Here is a 20,850-nt window from a genome sequence, read left to right as displayed (position 1 = left end):
CAATCCTTTCCCTAAGTTTTTCATCAAGAGTTTCTTCAAACCTCTCTTAGCTTTAGAAGATTTATTAAAAACTATACTCTTCCTTATTGTAAAAATGACGTACGTTTCAATACAACTTCTCTTATAGGAAATTTAAAACGTCTCCAAATCTCTGTAAGTAGGAAATAAATGTCTAAGTATCTTTCCAGTTATCCATACTTCTCCCCCTTTTACTAGCAAACAGTATTTCCCGGTATCATGGCAATACCTGCACAGCTATAAAGATACAAAAATCAAGTCTCCATTAGACCTAGTTCCATAACCACAGTAAGATTAAAAAAAAAAAAACACCATAAAATAAGACTCAGTAGCTGAATTTAATTAACTCTAAATGGATAAATCATCCAATTGAAAATGAATGGGTCTCAAAGGACATTAGGAGAAAAATAATCACAGATGAGAGAGACTGTTACATATTTGAAATCTTAAAAGTATAAGCTAATTATAACTCATATATTGTAAATGCCACACAAATTCTCATGGTCATATAGCAGTGATATTTAATGATTCTTACTATTAACCTTCTGGAACCAGGTACCTACCTGTACACAGATTCCTGAGAATTCCCAATATGAGTTAAATTCTATGGGAAAATTGTCAGTATCTGTTATTACTAGTTCTCATATTGAGCAAAGAAACACCCACCCCATTACTAACATACTACATCACTACATGAGTCACTTTAAAACAAGATTTTCCTCCTTCGTTTAAAAACAAGACAACTCTATACCAAGCAATGAGTGATAAGGTACAAATTTAGGCAACTTTACTTCCAGTAGAATATACCTGACAGCACTTGAACAAAAGCATATTATTGATCTTAGAGTTTTACTTTCTATCATGGTTATTCTTACTTTTAAATTCTGGATCCTCAAGAAAAACATTCAGAGGTTGCATCCTTGCCCATAGTAACCTGCAAAATAAGTACTTCCTCTGAGAAAAGGGGGGTCTATTTGTCTTCCTACATGGCAATTTCTTAAGCTATATTTATGCCTTACTCTTTATATGATTAATTATATTTGAAGCACCACAATCTGACCCAAGCAACTGAAGTCCCAAAGTATTTTAAGCAACAACTGCATGTTATTCAGAGAGTAAGTGTACAAAGATTATGATATCATTATATACATAATAAGTACTTTTTGTCAGTGGTATAAGATCTTATCAGACGTATGTGTCAATGCTGTAATACAGATCATCTATAACTGTTTATGGTTCAGTGTAGCTTTACTTGAATACGATTAACATCCTTGATGACTGACTTCCCAGATGAATTTTTTCATTAGGGCTTCCTGACATCTTGCATTCCACTTAATATCACTTTGTCTTTTAAAAACCTTTACATCATAAATTTAAAAGCAAGCAAAAAATTTTTTGCATTAGGGCTTCCCTGGTGGCGCAGTGGTTGAGAGTCCGCCTACCGATGCAGGGGACACGGGTTCGTGCCCCAGTCTGGGAGGATCCCACATGCCGCGGAGCGGCTGGGCCCGTGAGCCATGGCTGCTGAGCCTGCACGTCTGGAGCCTGTGCTCCGCAACGGGAGAGGCCACAACAGTGAGAGGCCCGCGTACTGCAAAAAAAAAAAAAAAAAAAAAATTTTTTTGCATTAAAAAAATCAAAATATTCTTCTGTGTAAATGACATACATCCAACTTGAACAACAAAAAAGAAAAAATTAGCATATTTTGGGGGATCATGTTAATTTTGGCTTATAAATTTGGAGGCAGTAATGTTAGAGTTTCCCCTTGAAATACAATTCATAACCCTCATCTTAACCCCTAAAATAGTGACATTATTCCCTTGGCTACACTCATCTGTTATAAATTTTGGCTGGTGTGGCAGGAAAAAAGAATCATCACTGGTCCATGTTGCATATCAGGAGTCAAGCTGAGCCCTGGACAACTTCAATTCCTTCATCCTTAAACAGCACATGTTATACCTATGCTAACAGCAACAGCTACCATTTATTGAAGGCTTAAAAGGGCTAGGTTCTATGCTAAGCATCTCACAAATAATAACTCTCGAGTTGCATCAAATATGCATTTAATTTATGCTAATTTGATTACATGTGCTCATAAGAGAATAAATATGAATGAAAATATAAGTTATGTTATAGCTCACATGACTTTATATGCCATTACATTCAACAAGTTCATGCAGGGGCTTCTCTGGTGGCCCAGTGGTTGAGAATCTGCCTGCCAATGCAGGGGACACGGGTTAGATCCCTTGTCCGGGAAGATCTCACATGCTGCAGAGCAACTAAGCCCGAGTGCCACGACTACTGAGCCTGCGCTCTAGAGCCCGAGAGCCACAACTACTGAGCCCACATGTCACAACTACTGAAGCTCACGTGCCTAGAGCACGCGCACCGCAAAAAGAGAAGTCACTGCAATGAGAAGCCCGCGCACCACAACGAAGAGTAGACCCTGCTCGCCGCAACTAGAGAAAGCCCATGCGCAGCAACGAAGACCCAACGCAGCCAAAAATAAATAAATTAATTAATTTTAAAAAAAGTGCATGCAACAAAATGAGCATGAGATGGGAGAAACTGTTTCCCCTCAGACAATCTCAGTTACAGAGTTGTATGCCCAAACCATGAACATTGCTCTTTATGGGTGATTTAAGAGATGTTTTTCAAGGGTAATTTTGACTATAATTAGATTTTTTCCTATATGTTAACTTTCAAACCATGCTAAGGTGGGACTTCACTGTATCTCATTTGGTCTTCATAAAGAATCTGTGAAATAAGTACAAATATTAACCTCATTTTACAGAAGAATTAACAAGCAGAGAGATTGTGCAACTTGCTTGGCAGAGATAGGATCCAACTTAGGTCTTTCTGATTCCACAGCCTCTGCACTTAACCACTATCTATACTGCAATATTATATGCCCATTTTCCAGATGAAGAATGAGAGGCACAGAAAGATTAAGCAAACTTGTCCAATATTACACTGCTAACAAGTCTTCATACCAGGACTTAAATACAAGCTTTCTTTTTTTTTTAATTTATTTATTTATTTATTTTTGGCTGCTTTGGGTCTTTGTTGCTGCACGTGGGCTTTCTCTAGTTGCAGCGAGCGGGGGCTACTCTTCGTTGCGGTGCGCGGGCTTCTCATTGTGGTGGCTTCTCTTGTTGCAGGGCATGGGCTCTAGGCACGCGGGCTTCAGTAGTTGTGGCACATGGGCTCAGTAGTTGTGGCTCTCGGGCTCTAGAATGCAGGCTCAGTAGTCATGGCACTCGGGCTTAGCTGCTCTGTGGCATGTGGGATCTTCCCGGACCAGGGCTCCAACCCATGTCCCCTGCATTGGCAGGCGGATTCTTAACCACTGCGCTACCAGGGAAGTCCCAAATGCAAGCTTTCTAATTTCAACACTCTTTCTGCATTATGAAAAGATACCTCTTTTCCACTAGGCTACCCTGGAAACCTAATAAAATAACTAACTGATAGAAGCCAGAACAAGTAGTAGAGTACTAAACTAAGGCAGGGTTGGGGGGGGACTGTGATAATGTGTCCACAAACTAGTGGCCCACACGATAAATCTGTGCCACGGATGTGTTCTGTTTAGCTCTCAAGATACATTTCTTTAAATTGCATTAGTTGTTATGATAGATAAAGTTTGACAATAGACATTCCAAACGTCCTTCTCCCTTGCTGCCACTCAATGATTATGATGGAAAGTCATATAACTGCACTTCCCAGGCTCTCTTGCAGCTAGAGATAACCATGTGACCTACGTTCTGGCCAGAGACTTAAAGAGAAGTCGGCTAGGAATGGGGTTGGTTTCCAGGAAAACTTTTGCTTTCCTAATTAAAAGTAAAGCTAACTGCTGGCACTGTACCTTTCACCCCTTCTTGCATCAAACATGGATGTACTGCCTGGAGCTACAACAGACATCTTTTATGTGGAGACGAGTATAAAAATGGGAATCCAACATACTATCAATGGTAGAACATAAAGACATAAAGAGCTTGGATCCTTATGGTATTGTTAAGCTGCTGAATGAGTTAGTCCTGAACTATATATCTTTGGATTTCCTGCTAGACAAGCCAAAAGTATTCTTATGTTTTAAACGGTCTTTTGTTACTTGTAGCCAAAATATCATTCCCAGAAAATTCAGTTGCCAACATTTAAAAATCAAGAGATTTCAGTAACAGTCTGCATTACTAGTGTTTCTTGAAATAGAAGACTTTCCCCACAACACTGGGTCTGCACTCTCACTTGGTCACAACTGGCAGCCCCTGACAATACAGCTTAAAGTCTCCAACTTGCCACAAGCCTCATTTGGCTAAGTTCATTAATTTTGGTCACCTGCATAATCCCACCACCACATTTAAATGTGTGACCTTCTGTATTATACCTCTCAGTAGGTCTAGCCTAGAACCCAGGTGCCTACTTGAATGCCTAGCATTGCAGAAAACCTCCAATCAATTCCTACTAAAGATGTAGTACAGAGCTTTTACTATAGCAAAAACTCTCCTGAAACTGCCCAAAAGATGAGTTATTCTGAACTTTATCACTAGAACCAAACTAGAAACTATTTAACAGGAGTTAGAATAGTCAATTTTCTAGTTCTGGAACTCTGTGAAACCCTAGGAAGCAATATTTATGAATAAACCCCAAGATTTCAACAGTCATCAAAGGTCCAAGAAACCTGCTGGATCTGTTCCATAGAAGTAGCAAGGAAATATAAAAATCACTGCATCCAAATTCCTCAAACAAGAGACTGGGTTGTGAGTCAGTAAATCTTAACAATAAGGTGAGCTTGCACTACCACTGTACATTACTGGTAAAAGGTTTAGGGTTCTGATGTCCAAAACTATCAAGCCAGAATTTTACAAAAACGCAAATATCACAGGTGAGGGATGATGTTGGGGGACATTTCAAAAAGGCTGTCATTTAGGATAGCTAAATAATGGAGACTTTCACTAGAAGCAGTTTCAAAAAATGACACACATCTCAACTGACAGAAGACTATTCCTTGTCAATTCTTTGGACAAATAATATAAAAGAATGGCTGAATTATTTTAAATATCACTCATGTGTGTCACTGAGCATTACACTTTGGACTCATATGCTTAGTGCAAAAGGTCACTGCATCTTTATCTAAAAAGAATTTTAATAGCTTTAAGGGTAGCTGCAGATAACCACAAACTACAGTTTTCACTATCTTCAAGTGCACTTCATTACATATCACTTCATTACCATTACAGAGATGGTTGTGCTAATTTCAATCCAGGGTGTACAACTTCTCATAAAGTGACCCATGTGAAAGTAATACATATTTGACACAATTCAGTAAAGACCCAAATATATCACCTATAATAAATTCACTTTGGAAGCCAAGCTTCCAAATCATATAATCATATTAATCTTTAAAAATTAAATACTATTATGTAATAATGTGCAAAAAGCAAAGAATTAAACCTACTTAACATTAGTAATCACTAGCAGCTACCTAACACTATGCTATAGTCCTAGACATTGTGCTAAGCTTTCATGTAGTTATTTCATGAAAGCCAACATAAATCCTGTAATATAAGGAAACTGAAGCTTAGAAAGGTGATTTTCCCAAGGTCTACACCTAGTAAGTGGGAGAGCTGGGATTTTAACTCCAGAATCTGGCTCTAGAACTTAAAGTCAATTTAACCACTATGCTACAATACAGCCTACCTCCTTAAGAACAAGAATTTAAGACAGAAAATCATTATTAAGTTAGCCAGAGAGGGAAACTGTCCTTTGAGGTCTGGATTTGGCAGGGAAGAAAAGTATACTCAGGGCCAGTGTACAGAATACTTTTCTTTTTTTTTTTTTTTTTTTTTTTTTTTTTGCGGTATGCGGGCCTCTCACTGTTGTGGCCTCTCCCGTTGCGGAGCACAGGCTCCGGATGCGCAGGCCCAGCGGCCATGGCTCACGGGCCCAGCCGCTCCGCGGCATATGGGATCCTCCCAGACCGGGGCACGAACCCGTATCCCCTGCATCGGCAGGCGGACTCTCAACCACTGCGCCACCAGGGAGGCCCCAGAATACTTTTCTTTTGAGGAATATAATCAAGAAAGTTTTAGCAGCATTAAAAAAATTTCATTATTCCAACATCACTGTCACGTTGGCTACTGATCTTGAAGAAATTCTGCTCTCAATTTGCAGAATGGCATTTCAGAAAGTCAATAATAAATCAAGTGAAGTGGGCAAAAAGGAAAATGAGAAAAGAGAACTTCCTAATTTTAGGGAGGCGTCAAGAGATAATTATCTTATAAGGTATTTTCTCAACTATTGACCCATACATTTTCAAATAACACTTTTGTATATTCGAATATCTTCCAAAGGCAACTGTCCATTTCAATAATTTCTTTCCTTGTCTTTGAATTAGGACCACATGTGATCCCATTCTACACTATAAGGTTTCAGTTTGGAGTCCACACAACTATTGCAGAAAAGTTATTTCTAATTAGAGAATCACTATTACAGTTATTTCAGAAATGTGAGCCACAAATAGAATACAAAATTTTAAAGTACAAAATCAAATGGGAGATTTCAGCATATAAAAAGAAAGAATAAAACACAGAACCTCAATCATCCAATTTTCTAGATCATACGTTCAAGATAAGGCAACTTGTTTTAAAAAGTACACTGTACTAGAAGCTTAAATGATATAAAGTCTTATGCACAGTAAGAACTTAATAAATGTTTGCAAGTGGATGCTATTCAATAAAGTGAAAAAAAATCTATGGAAAAAAACAGAACAAAACAAAAACATAAGCCTGGGACCTGTTAAAACACTATCTTCCTCTAAGTGCCATGAATCACTTGAAAAGACAACTGGAAACAAACCAAAGACTAATTTGGTGAGTAATACCTCTCTTTCTAACTTTCCATGTACTGGCGTTCTAAACAAGCTCATGAAACAGAGGGGTTCAAATCATCCTTGGGCCTTTAAACTTTTTCACTTTGCGCCACAACTATAGTCTTCTATAAGACAATTTTAAGAACACAAGAAGACTTCTCATGGTTTTGTTTAATAAAATTTTCTTTTTTTAATCTTATAGATTAAAATCCTACAAAAAATGGTGCTTAAATGGAAATCTCCTAAGCATATGTTCTTTCGCCTAAGAGCCCTATATTTAATTTTCAAGATTCTATATCCCACAAGAATGTTTTGTAGGCAAGTGGAGGAGTTCCTGGATTTTTCAGCCACACCTTGCCTAACTAGACTTCCTTTACAGCCTGCACAATTTCCTTTGAAGTTTAATTGGAAACCACAGAATCAGCATAAAAATGCTGAGTTGAGAAAGTTGAAGCTTGTATAGACAGATCAAAGGGGCAAATCAAAATATTGTGCTTATAGAAATCTTAATGCAATTTTTTTCAGTACTCTCTCTAAGAAGAAATAGGTTGTTTCTATTTTCTGACAGGTTCAATAATAAAAACTGTAATCAAAGTGCAACCAAAGTCTGAACCAAAGCTCTCTTGTTATATCATACGTGAGTTCATCCAGTTGCTTTAGAAATGCATCTTCAAAAAGGTGCATTCAATTTCTACTGTCAACTGCTTGGTATAGCTGGATTAGACAGATCATTCTTCTCACCTATTGTTTCCTTATACAAAGATATATTTAAACCCATAAATACATTCAGTGTCCTCAGAGTCTCCATATTTTAAAAATATCTATTTACAATAGCCAGGACATGGAAGCGACCTAAGTGACCATCAACAGATGAATGGATAAAGAAGATGTGGCACATGTATACAATGGAATATTAGCCATAAAAAGAAGCGAAACTGAGTTATTTGTAGTGAGGTGGATGGACCTAGAGTCTGTCACACAGAGTGAAGTAAGTCAGAAAGAGAAAAACAAATACCGTATGCTAACACATATATTTGGAATCTAAAAAACAACAACAAAAAATGGTCATGAAGAACCTAGGGGCAAGACAGGAGTAAAGACGCAGACCTACTAGAGAATGGACTTGAGGAAACGGGGAGGGGGAAGGGTAAGCTGGGACAAAGTGAGAGTGGCATGGACATATATACACTACCAAGTGTAAAATAGATAGCTAGTGGGAAGCAGCCGTGTAGCACAGGGAGATCAGCTTGGTGTTTTGTGACCACCTAGAGGGGTGGGATAGGGAGGGTGGGAGGGAGGGAGATGCAAGAGGGAGGAGATATGGGGATATATGTATATGCATAACTGATTCACTTTGTTATAAAGCAGACTAACACACCATTGTAAAGCAATTATACTCCAATAAAGATGTTAAAAAAATCTGTCAATTTCTGTTCTATTTTGCTACATGATTCATAACCTCGATCATTAAAAACACCAACATATTCAGTCTATGATACAAACTAAGGTGACCACTTGCAGTGGCTACCATATAGCCAAACATTCAACAGATTAATATGCTGCTGGACTTGCCTGGTGGCACAGTGGTTAAGAATCCGCCTGCCAATGCAGGGGACACGGGTTTGAGCCCTGGTCTGGGAAGATCCCACATGCTGCGGAACAACTAAGCCCGTGCACTACAACTACTGAGCCTGTGCTCTAGAGCCTGCGAGCCACAACTACTGAGCCCGCATGCCACAACTACTGAAGCCCGCACGCCTAGAGCCCATGCTCTGCAACGAGAAGCCACGAGAAGCCACCGCAGTGAGAAGCCCGTGCACCACAACGAAGAGTAGCCCTGCTCACCGCTACTAGAGAAAGCCCGCATGCAGCAACATAGACCCAGTGCAGCCAAAAATAATATAAATAAATTTTTTTTAAAATGCTGCTAAGCATGCCCTAGAAAACTGATAAGCTCTCAAGTGAAAAAAAATTTGAAAGATTACAGTTACATTATTATTCTGTATGGTGCTCCAGGGTCATTACAAAATCAAACACAACATACTTTGTCATGGAGATTGGCATCTAGAACTGAGATTCCCCAATTTTTAAAATATAGCTATTATTGAGTTAAAAAAATACGAAAGAAAGAAAAAAGGTAAAGAGAAACTAACCCTTGAAATAGGCTATTCATTTGAATTATACTGTCATAAAACAAATATCCTCCCCACCAAATTTGTGTTATAACGAAAAATTGCTTAATAACCAAACAGCAACTCTAAATCACCATCATTATAAAAATGACTAATACTTCATAAGTGCATGCTTATTTGGTGCCAGGCATAATGCTAAGGCATTCTCTCATTTAATGCTTATTTCTGTGAAAGAAGTACTATTATTACCCCTATTTTACAGATGGGCAAATTGAAGCATAGAACAGTTAAGTGAGTTGTCTAAGTCTAGTAAGTTGTAAAGGCAGGGTTCAGATTCAGGCAGGCTGTTTCCAGACCTTACACTCTTTACCACTATGCTAGACTGCTTCATGTTGCTACAGGCATTTCTGAAGGCCTAAGAAGAGAGAAATGAAAATACTTTTAGGGATTCCCCACTCCCATGTGATTTATATTAGAATCATTGGCAAATACTATTTTTATTCTAAACCACAATCCCTTTCTTAAACCCCAAAGAATCAAAGAGCTTCCCTAATAGACTAAAATAATGTGTTAGAGTTGCTAACCTGTGGGTTACTTTAATTCCTGCCTGAGACGTGCTAAATATCATAAATGTGAAAAAAGGGCTCTCCCAAATTGTTGCTCTTTTTATAAAACTGTCTGAAGCAACAACTGGAAAATCATTGCTCTAATAATTAACTTGCACAGAAATGTCTTCCCTTAAAGTTCAATAAATATAATTTCATATATTCACCTATATGAAGCAGTAAAAAAGAGGTGGTTGTTTTTCTTTAAGTGGGGGAAGGTATAGAGGTGGGAGGGGAAGAACAGGCAAGGGGCAAGGTAATATCTACAAACACACATTTTGCAAAGATAGAAGCTTCAGTATCTGGCTACCATGCCTTAGACAACAATATCTTACAATAATCACCCTGTAGAGAAAACTGGCTTCTAATTGTGAATAGAACTGAAAGAGATTAATATTTAGAATAAACATATCTTTCATTTTCTTAGCTGCAAAAACCTTTTGCTCCTCCAACTTTTCCAATGGATCTGTTAAACACTCCCTGTCCAGCATGTCCTACAGAATTGGTATCTTCTTCCAACGTTCACACTTGGTTTGTGCCTCTCCTGTTGCCCTCACCATACTAGGGTTTGTTTTGTTTTAATTCATGCTTAGCTTATAGCTGCCTTCCCCTACTAGACTTTTAAATTCTAAGGCAAGGATAATGCCTTATATCATCCCATATTGCTTGAGAAGGTTCTCAACAAACTTCTGCTGAACTGAGTTTATCAAGTACCAAGGCATAAGCAGCAAAATGACTCAAATTGCAGTGACTTAAACTAAAGGAGGACAAACAGGAAGCGAAATGGTCCAAAAAAAAAAAAAAAAAAAGAAGAAGAAGAAGAAATCAAACAGCACCTAGACACTGAGACTAATTCTAACACCTAGAAGGTAATTTAGTCTAGTAGTTGGTCTCTGAGTGTGACAACCAAAGTTTAAATCCCGGCTCTGCCACTCCTAGCTGGGGGAGTCTAGACACCTCTCTGAAAAATCAGTTTCTTCATCTGTAAAATGGGAACAATTATAGTACTTCTTCAAATCATTGTTGTGATGCCTGTTACTGCTGAATCCAGTGTCTACAGCACAGCAAACACTTGAAAAATGGTAGCTATGCAGTTATACTTTAAGGTTTCTTGCTTATGTCACAAATTTTAACAAATTCACTTTAAAGGAAAGCCAAAGTAAGGGCACATGTGCTACAGTTCAAAAGAAGTTATCTTTGCTTTTCCAGCCCCATTTTCTGCACTTTACACAGCATCAACACTGTACTGCTTGTGGTTTCCAGCACACACGTGCCATTTCTGGCCCTGTGCCTTAAGTTCATGCTTAGAAGTACCTGCCTCCCTCCTGCTACTCACCCTCTAATTGCTGGTCAACTCCACTCACTCGTTAAGGCTCAACTCAGAAGTCCTTGCTGGCCTTCTTTCTCTTCCTCAAGGCTTATACATCAATTGTGATTACTACACTGTAATATAAATACCAATCGTTCCACTATACTCTAAGCTTCCTGAGGCCAGGGACTAACTGGCTGCTGGATCCCCAATCCTGGCATGACTAAGTAAAGAAACAGATACCTTCAGAATCAAGTATAGCACAGGATACAAAAAGGTGCTAAATTACCTTTAAAAAAAATGAATCAAACAGCTCCAAAAAATCTAGGCTGTAACACAGTACATTACTTCTGCCCATTTCTTTCTAAGCATATCCTCTCCCACCAAGTAAGTGAAATTATTTCACTTTCAGAAAATCAAGGGAACCATGGGACTTTCATTACATTTCAGAGCCAAGATCACCTCACCTGACTTTCTCTTGACAAACAGGAAAATGAGGGGCACTGTGAACAGCAGCTATACTGCTCAGCTGCACAAGAAAATGCAGGGCAGTTTGTAAATGTATCTGAAAAAGACATGGTGCTGAGAACCAGAGTAAGAGAATGGATTGCATTACCTGCACAAAACAGCACTCAGTACCTATTTGCTGATTAACAAGATTCCTTAGGTCTCACCTCCCATGTACACCTGACCTCTGGCATTTTTCAAATTGGGTAGAGTTGTATCAATAATCAAACTGCTTGATTTTTTTTTGAAATAGTTTCCCTACTATAGCTAGGTTTCTTGAATGAATGAACAAATAAATGAAACACATGGACATGAGAATGCCTACTATGAGCTAGGCACTGTGTAGCCAACACGACAGCTGGTATTTAATGGAAAAACTGCAAAGCTCTAAGCTGCTGGAACCTGGAATGATATGCAATGGTGATACACAGGAAGGCAGTGTGGGCTCTGCATGGTGCCTTTTTCAGACAGGGCATAATCTAGAATCTGCTCCCTCTCACTAAAGCCAGATAGAAAGGACAAGAGACTTGAAGACACATTTTAAGTACCAAAGAACTGCTCTTCCTCTGGACTTTCCAGACACCAGTCAAAATTTAAAATCTAAGCTAGTTTAAGTTTATTTTCTGCCCACACAACTTTTTTTTTAATATATACATTTATTTATTTATTTTTGGCTGCATTGGGTCTTCGTTGCTGCGCACAGGCTTTCTCTAGTTGCAGCGAGCAGGGCCTACTCTTCATTGCAGTACGCGGGCTTCTCACTGCAGTGGCTTCTCTTGTTGCGGAGCACAGGCTCTAGGTGCACGGGCTTCAGTAGTTGTGGCTCACAGGCTGTAGAGTGCAGGCTCAGTAGTTACGGTGCCTAGGCTTAGTGGCTCCACAGCATGTGGGATCTTCCCGGACCAGGGATCGAACCCGCATCCCCTGCGCTGGCAGGCATACTCCTAACCACTGCACCAGCAGGGAAGTCCCTGTCCACACAATTTAATAAATACTAAATAATACGTGCTAACCTAACTAAACTCCTGTGGGAAGAGCAATGGAACTTCACTGGAACACACTCCAGCTTATACCCTAATGTAGTATTTCCCAGAGGTGGAATTAGAAAAAAGGAGTGATTGTTTCATAAAATGAACTGGGACAAGTTAACTATTTGGAACAAAATTAATATTTACCTCACACCATGCAGTAAAATTAAGTATAAAAATAATCTGTAAAACAACTTAAGAAAATATCAGTGAATATTTCTCTACTCTATTGATGGAAAATTGAACTAAGTAGAAAAACAATGGAAACACACATACACAGACTTTGAAATGACAGCATTAAAATTTTTTAATGTCTGTACATCAAAATGAATAAAAAACAAATAAAACAGAATGGCAAAGGAAAACCAAGGCAAAATGTGCAACATAACAGAAAAAGGTTAATATTATAAATATATAAAGAATATTTACAAATCAATATGGCAAAAATAACTCCACGAAGAAAGCTGGGCTAATCATATGAATGACTTAAAAAACAGGGACTATAAAATAAATAATGGTAAGTATTTGAAAAATGTTTAACCTCTGACTTAAAAAAAAAAGGCAACTCAAAACAATAATAAAATACTAGTGTTGAAGAGAGTTCTGGGGTCAGACACCAGACCTATAATCTTGGGCAATTCATTTTACTTCCTTGAGCCTCAATTTTCTTTGTAAATTAGAGATAATAATACCTAAACCACAGGAGTGATGTAAAAATTAAACAATATAATGCACATAAGGTACTTAGCACAGTGTTTGGCACACAGTAAATGTTCAGTAAACAAGAGCTCTTATTATGATAAAGAAAACAAATGATGACAATATTCAGGGCTGATGAGGGTACAATGAAGCAGACATTTTTATACACAGCTTGTCAACAAAATTTGATTCAACTTTTATGGAGGACAATTTAGCAATATTTATCAAAAGTCTTAAGGGTAGGGACTTCCCTGGTGGAGCAGGGGTTAAGAATCCGCCTGCCAATGCAGGGTACACGGGTTCAAGCCCTGGTCCAGGAAGATCCCACATGCCGCGGAGCAACTAAGCCCATGTGCCACAACCACTGAGCCTGCGCTCTAGAGCCCGTGAGCCACAACTACTGAGCCTGTGCGCCACAACTACTGAAGCCCAGGCGCTCTCGGGCCCGTGCTCCGCAACAGAGAAGCCACTGCAATGAGAAGCCCACAACAAAAAGTGGCCCCCGCTCGCCCCAACTAGAGAAAGTCCACGCACAGCAACAAAGACCCAATGCAGCCAATAAATAAATAAATAAATAAAACATTTTAAAAGTCTTAAGGGTGGTCACATTCTTTGGGCTTCTAGAAACAAATCAGTGCTTAAAAACAATGGAAGAGGGCTTTCCTGGTGGCGCAGTGGTTGAGAGTCCGCCTGCCGATGCAGGGAACACGCGTTCGTGCCCCGGTCCAGGAAGATCCCACATGCCGCGGAGCGGCTGGGCCCATGAGCCATGGTTGCTAAGCCTGCGCGTCCGGAGCCTGTGCTCCGCAACGGGAGAGGCCACAACAGTGAGAGGCCTGCGTACCGCAAAACAAAAAACAAAACAAAACAAAATAAATAAACAATGGAAGAACTCAAAATGGAAAAAATTGCTAAATATGACTATATCCATCGATCCATCCATTGATCCACAGTCCAATATTTTTGACCCTGGTGATATAAAAATATGTAAATAGACCCAGTCCCTGGCTTAAAGGTTAGTTGGGGAGATAAGCAATCAAACAGTCAAGTACAATAAAGAGATAAGAGCCACGATGGGTAAGTATAGGGTGCTATGTTGCGCACAGAAGGAGCACCTACCATAGTCTGGGAGTGGAGTCAGGGAAGCTTCCCAGAAGAAGTGACATTTAAGCTGAGACCTGAAGGATGAGCAGGAATTAGTCAGGTAAAGAGATGAAGGGAAGGTGTTCCAGGAAAAGGGAACAGCATGTGCAAAAGCCTAGAGATCAAAGGGAGCATGGCATGTCAGCGTGACTGAGCAGTGTGCAAGGCAGGGACTTGGGAAGAGACAAGGCTGAAGAGGTAAGCAAGGCTGCGTTAGTAAAAGTCTTGCTAGCAAAACTCTGGAGTGTAGACTTTATTCTAAGGGCAATACAAACATTAAAAAGCAAACAGTTTTAATAAATAAAGGGGTAATATTCATAACATATCAAGAGAATACACAGATTGAAAAGAATACATAGCTCATAAGATAGAAATACAGGATTATAGTGAAGGTGCAACAACTCTGTAAGTTTATTAAAAATTACTGAATTGAACACTTATTAAAACAGGTTTATTTTAGGGCCTGTAGTCTATACTTCAATAAAATTATCTTTTTAAAAAGTTAACAAAAATGCCTAATAAACATCTAAAAAATATTTAACTTGTCTAATAATAAAATACATATCAAGCCAACTAGGTACTACTGTTTATCCTCAAAAATTACCAATGATTAACAATAAAATGAGAATAAGGCTAAGTGTTAATAAGGCTAAGAGAAATGAGCATTCTTACACTATGTTGGTTGGAATAAACGTTAACTGGGAACAACCGTCCTAGGAAGTATAACTATGTAACAGGAATCTTAAAGTTGTATATACTCTGTGATCCAGTAATTGTATTTCTTGAAATCTTAATAAATGTTCCAAAATGCAGTCAAATATTTATGCACAATGATGGTCACTGCAATGTAATTTATAATAGAAAAAAAAGTTAGAAAAAAACTGAGATATTCACCAATAATGGAGTGGTTAGAATGAGTTATAACTACTCAATGCAGCCATTTAAGTGATTTGGCAATATATCTATGATATATATAAAACTTTTTTTAAAAGCATACAAAATTATACATATAGCAGCATTTCAGCTATGTAAAAATACACGATCTGCTGTATGGCACATATCTTTTATTCTCTTTTCTGTGCTTTTCCATATTTTCCAAATTTCCTACAACTGGCATGTATTATTTCTACAGTTCAAGAAAGTTTCTAAAGCTGTCTTCAAAAAAATTAAAAAGCATAACTTTTAAGTATATACTTTATATAAATCAATTTCATATTTGCTATGGCTTTATTTTCTCTGCCTAGAGAGAGAGGTGTGGTCATATCTGAATATATATAATTGAATAATATCTATTTATCCCACATCCCCATTCATTTATATATATATATATATATATATATGAATTGCCCAATTAATTAAAATGTGCATCTTTTTTTTAACATCTTTATTGGAGTATAATTGCTTTACAATGTTGTGTTAGTTTCTGCTTTATAGCAAAGTGAATCAGTTATACATATACATATGTTCCCATATCTCTTCCCTCTTGCGTCTCCCTCCCTCCCACCCTACCTATCCCACCCCTCTAGGTGGTCACAAACCACCGAGCTGATCTCCCTGTGTTATGCGGCTGCTTCCCATTAGCCATCTATTTTACATTTGGTAGTGTATATATGTCCATGCCACCCTCTCACTTTGTCACAGCTTACCCTTCCCCCTCCCCAAATCCTCAATATCAAGACTTTGGTGAAACTTGGATGGATCTCTATCTGAAAACACACTTCACTCAATCCTGACTGCTTAAACCAAGACAAAACAAGATTATGCCTTCTTAACGATGATTTGGGGTCATCACTATAACCATATAATAGTTGCTCTGAAGGAGTACTGGGTCTTAGAGGGGTATTTGTCCTTACATTAAGTAGTCCCTAACTGCTAAATTGTTTCCTTGGGTCAGCTATTTATAGGTTTTCTTCCTCCTCCCTTGCTGTAAAACCATTCAACTATTATTTTCCAGAACTTTAAGGAGCCTGCCTTTAGCAGCACCTGCCCCTTTCCATTCCTATTTTACTGCTGGTAATCTTCTATGAGTATGGAAACTAAATATTCAAGTTTATAAGATTTCTATGTAAACCAAGAGATAATAGGCTTCAAATAAGGGTATCACTGAAAAATGATTTGTACAAGACTTGGATGATTCTGTTCTAGACAGTCAAGACAGAAAGTCAAAACAGACAATATATAAATGAACTCAAAAGACAGTGTGAGTTCTTGATTGCATCTCAAGTCTTGATTCCTTTTCTCTATTGGCAGTCAAGTTCTCAGGATCAGAAACTAATATGCTGTCTCTCTTATCACTCCATGGACCAGGAGCCAAGGAACTTAGTTCTACTGCAGGATCTTATACCAACCAGTTTTGCAATCTTCAGCAAGCCTTTTAACCTTGGTATTTGTCCTGCGTAACTTATGAGGCTATTCTAGAATTAAATTAGACCATGAACACAAAACATTCTGAAAAGTATAAAGCACTTTTACAAAAGTAAAAGATTTTTGTGGTATTTCACTGTATTTATATAACCCTGGACCAATATAGGTATCCATTCAGAAAATTCATACCAGAAAGATAGAAGGTAAGAGATAATTCTTAAATCGCCCCCAATTAGTTAGAAACATCTAGAACAATATATTCCAAGAGTTGGCATCTCTGATTCCTCCTCCCCTATATCCAATCAATCCCAGGTCCTTTGTGTCTTCTCCACAATCCCTTGCATCTGTCCTTTTCCTTCCCTTCTTTCACATTCCCAGTTCATGCCTTTATTATCTCACACCTGGGCTACTGTAACAGCCTCTAACCTGCTCCACACATGCCCTCTCTCCCTCTCAACTCCCTCTGGCCCACAGCTGCTAGATCAGTTTTCTTAAAACACCACTGTGATCATATCCGCCCAAAAACCTCTGAGGACTCTCCATTACCTTCTCTATCAAGTTCAAATTCCTAAGCTCAGCAGTCCCTTTGCAGCCCTAGCTGCCTCCCCACCTTTATTTATTACTACTCTTCGAAACAAATCCTTCCTCAAACTGGTCTATTTAAGTCCTTCAGATATGGCTTGTACGTTCCTGTCTCTAAGTCTTGGTGTATACAGCTTCTTTCCACCTGGAATACTCTCTACTTCCCAGCTTCTATCTCAGCCTATAAACATTCAACCTATCCTTCAAGGCCTAGTTCAAGAGCCACCCAACTATGTATACTTTTCTTTGATACCAGGAAGGAAAAAGATGGAAGATTCTAAAGTTAGACACATCTGTGTTTCAATTACATCTTCAACAGCTGAGTGTCACTGGGTACATTCCTTAATAGCTCTTTGCCTCAGTTTCATCAGTAAGATGGGGATAATAGCAATTTCCCTTGGGCATACTGTGAGGAGTAAATAAGTTAATCCATGTAAGGCACTTACATGTTACATATTGTTATTACTACTATTGCCATTAGTGAATTTATCTTAATTTGAGTTCAGACAATACTTATGGCCATTTACAAACTGGCTGTTCATGTACATACAGTAGCATCCCCTCACTTTCCTTTTCTACTCTCTCACATGTTTGTTCCTCCTCCAGTCCCTGTCCCTTCCCTCAACCCCTCCCTCCCAAGATTATTGACCCTGACAGATAGGGTCAATATCTTATACGTCTTGGTACTATAATAGTCATTCACACCCAGTAGATGATCAATAGATTTGTTTAATCTCTAATGAAAGAACACTGAAGAGCTGACGGTATTAAAATGTCTTACCTCCTACAGTGAAAAAGCGTAACAGAATGCTTAATATGATTAATTAAAAAACCCTAAATTTCCAGCCTCACAAAATTAAATCTCTCCTTTTGTGGTTCTGTAGATTCTTTCTGCTCTCTTTTAAAACAAACAACTCAACTTATTCATGCAGCAAGAGATGCAACAGCAAATATATTCAAGTCGGACAGCAGTCAAATACTGGAACACAAGGACCATAAGACAACTCAGATGAAAAAGCTCTGGATAAAGTGGAATAGGAAAACAATTTAAAGGGAAAGGTAACTGGGTCATAGTCATGCTAACGATGCTGACTGTTACACACACACACACACACACACACACACACACACACACACACACGTCCCAGGATTTCTTTGCTCCCAGGGCCACATATAAGCTGAAATACCCAGGTTACTATAGCAAGTAGATGTAGAAATATCAGTCACTTAGCTCAACAACTGAGCTTACCACATGATCAATTTAATTACCTATGTCAAAAGTGCCTATTAACATACCTCCAGATTCTAAAATAACCAAGTGTTGGCTAATTAAGTCACATCAAGTAGATATGGTACTACTAATCATTCACCTCAAGAAAATTAGTATGATAACGTGATACACATATATTATTATTACAGCATAAACTGCTACCAACAATGCCCAGGGAAAATCATGTCAATATAATACTGGTTCCTGGTTTGCCTACATGACTCAATTAACCTTCAGTTGCTTTCTCAGCCAAAATCTGGCGTGGTAACCACTTTCTTCCCAAGGTTTACTGGTGGGGTGAATTAAGATGGTCTGATGGTATGTTAGTGACTTTCCAAAAACTAGCATAAAATACCACATATAAGAATAAAGTATATTAAATTTCCATTCCTGTGATACTTGTCTTCAGAGGACCCTTAACTATTTTACTAGTTTCAAGTGCAGTTATTCTCAAATCACATAATCTTCAGAGTTGGAAAGAGTCCTTTTACCACCTCCTAGGCAAAAGGCCCTCCAGCCTTTGCTTGAACCTTTCAGCAATGGGCACTCACTATTTTGCAAGGCAGTCCACCCCACTGTTACAAAATTCCCCCTTAGAATGATTGGAAATCTGCCTCCCTGAATTTCTTTCTATCCAAGGATCCTAGCTAGTTCTGCTCTCTGGAAACAACACGGGGTAAGGTAACCTCTGAAGTATAATCACTTTGAGAATTAGGATACAGCTGCGAATTTGGTCACACAACGTGCAAAAGCTAGCTCAGGAAAAAAGAAACCACCACTATACACAACAAAATTTTGAAATTCAGGAAACTATATTAAAATTACAAACCAGCACACTTTCAAGATGTCAACATTCACACACACCTCAGTTAACATATACATATGAAGAGTAACCCGAATTTTTACAGTGGAAGGTAGTACAGCGTTTACTGAATACGTTTTTGCAAGTTGAAACCACTACATCCACCAACACAGTTTTTTAAATTACTGTTCTGAAGGAAGTTCAAAATGGTTTTTCCAATTTCTCATATATTCATTCCACTTATTCCCTCTAAAACATCTAGTTTTTTTTTTTTTAAAGATCCCATTTCCCCCCACTGGTACAATATTTTATTTAAAAAAATAAATATTTTCAGGAAAAAAAAAAAAAGCCTAAAAGAATGGAGCGTAAAGGAGTGGGGGTGGGGCGAAGGGAAAGAAGGGCCCAGCAGGAAAAGGCTGGTTACTGGGTATTTTCCTTCTGGAAGCGCGCTTCACTGGCACAGGCATCTGAAGTAACGAGCCATACAAACACGACCCAAGAACAAGAACGATCGTGAGCAATGAGTGTAAGGCATAAATGTCTGTGAGATGTAAATGAATTGGCACTGGTCATCAAGCAGCGCCAGATGCTTCGGGACCTCACAGAGGTAAGAGATCCAAAGAGCAGAGACCACGGCCACCCTTTGAGGGAGGGGAGGAGGGGAGAAACCAAGGAGTAACTACCGTTCAGCCGTCCAATGAAGCCCAATGGACAGGGCACAAAAAGACAGCGAGTGACCAGGGTGAAGAAAGACACCCGGAGAGCCCGAAGGGCGTGCATTGTGCGAATACGGAACGGGTCCCTGAAATGGGCGCGGGTAAGGGGATGTGGGTGTGTGTATGGGGCAACGCAGGAGTCCCAGGGTCCTCTCCCCGCAGCAGAGCAACAGAGGGTAAAGGAAGGGGGAGGGTGAAAAGCAAGAATGACTCATTCCCGAAAGGAAGTGCTCAAGCCAGAGGAAGGCATGCCACAGGGGGGTTCGGGGCGAGGACTGTGAGGCGCTAGGTGCTCAGAGTGATGGGGGCACAAATCAACGTTCTGTAGTTCCTGCAGCTCGTCTTTAAGATGGGGGGGTGTGGGGGGTTCGCGGCAGCCGAGTGCCCAGGCCTGGGAAGCGGCGCGGCGCGTGCGCAGTGGCGCTCGGCGGGACCCGCTGAGGCAAAGCGGAGCCGCAGTGACAGAAGCGAGCAGAGCTGCTGCCGGGAAAGACTCACCGAGGCGCAGGGGCTGGAGGTAGTGCTGGGGGTAGGCGACCGCTGGACCGTGACCAAAGCCATCTAGGCGCTGCTGGGCTGTTCCGGGCAGGGCATTCTTGTCCTGAGTGTGGGGGGCGGGAGGGTGACGGAGCCGGGATGAGGCAAGGGGTGTGGGGTGGGGATGAGGGGGGCGGGGAGGAGGAGGAGGAGGAGGAGACCGCGCGAACGGCAGCAGGCTCCGCACCCACCACCGGACTCTCGCAGACTGACGCGCTGAACTGGCGGCTGGCGGGCGGGCGGGCGGGCGATTCGGCAGCTGCGGGGCACAAT

General features: G+C 39.6%; 2 protein-coding genes across 5 annotated transcripts in view; one reads left to right on the top strand and one right to left on the bottom strand.

Annotated features, from left to right (window-relative positions):
- Positions 1-20,822, bottom strand: part of SSH2 (slingshot protein phosphatase 2) — a 251,056-nt gene extending 230,234 nt beyond the window's left edge. Inside the window, exons 1-2 of one of the 3 annotated variants that reach the window (XM_082604551.1) lie at positions 20,769-20,822; positions 20,539-20,641 (exon numbers count right to left, since the gene is read on the bottom strand). In XM_082604551.1, coding sequence (XP_082460677.1) covers positions 20,539-20,601 — 63 coding nt within the window. In that variant the 5' untranslated portion in view covers positions 20,602-20,641; positions 20,769-20,822. Of the gene's footprint in view, positions 1-14,282; positions 14,342-20,538 lie in introns of all 3 variants that reach the window. The other 2 variants (XM_082604554.1, XM_082604553.1) reach the window with 2 other exon arrangements.
- Positions 18,921-20,850, top strand: part of EFCAB5 (EF-hand calcium binding domain 5) — a 123,059-nt gene continuing 121,129 nt past the window's right edge. Inside the window, exon 1 of one of the 2 annotated variants that reach the window (XM_082604544.1) lies at positions 18,921-19,931. The gene's annotated coding sequence lies outside the window, so the exon portion shown is untranslated. Of the gene's footprint in view, positions 19,932-20,475; positions 20,558-20,850 lie in introns of those variants that run through there. The other variant, XM_082604543.1, reaches the window with a different exon arrangement.

The sequence above is a fragment of the Mesoplodon mirus genome, assembly GCF_964341445.2.
Source record: "Mesoplodon mirus genome assembly, chromosome: 18".
Lineage (NCBI taxonomy): Eukaryota > Metazoa > Chordata > Mammalia > Artiodactyla > Ziphiidae > Mesoplodon > Mesoplodon mirus.
This window is presented reverse-complemented; position numbering and strand designations above follow the sequence as displayed.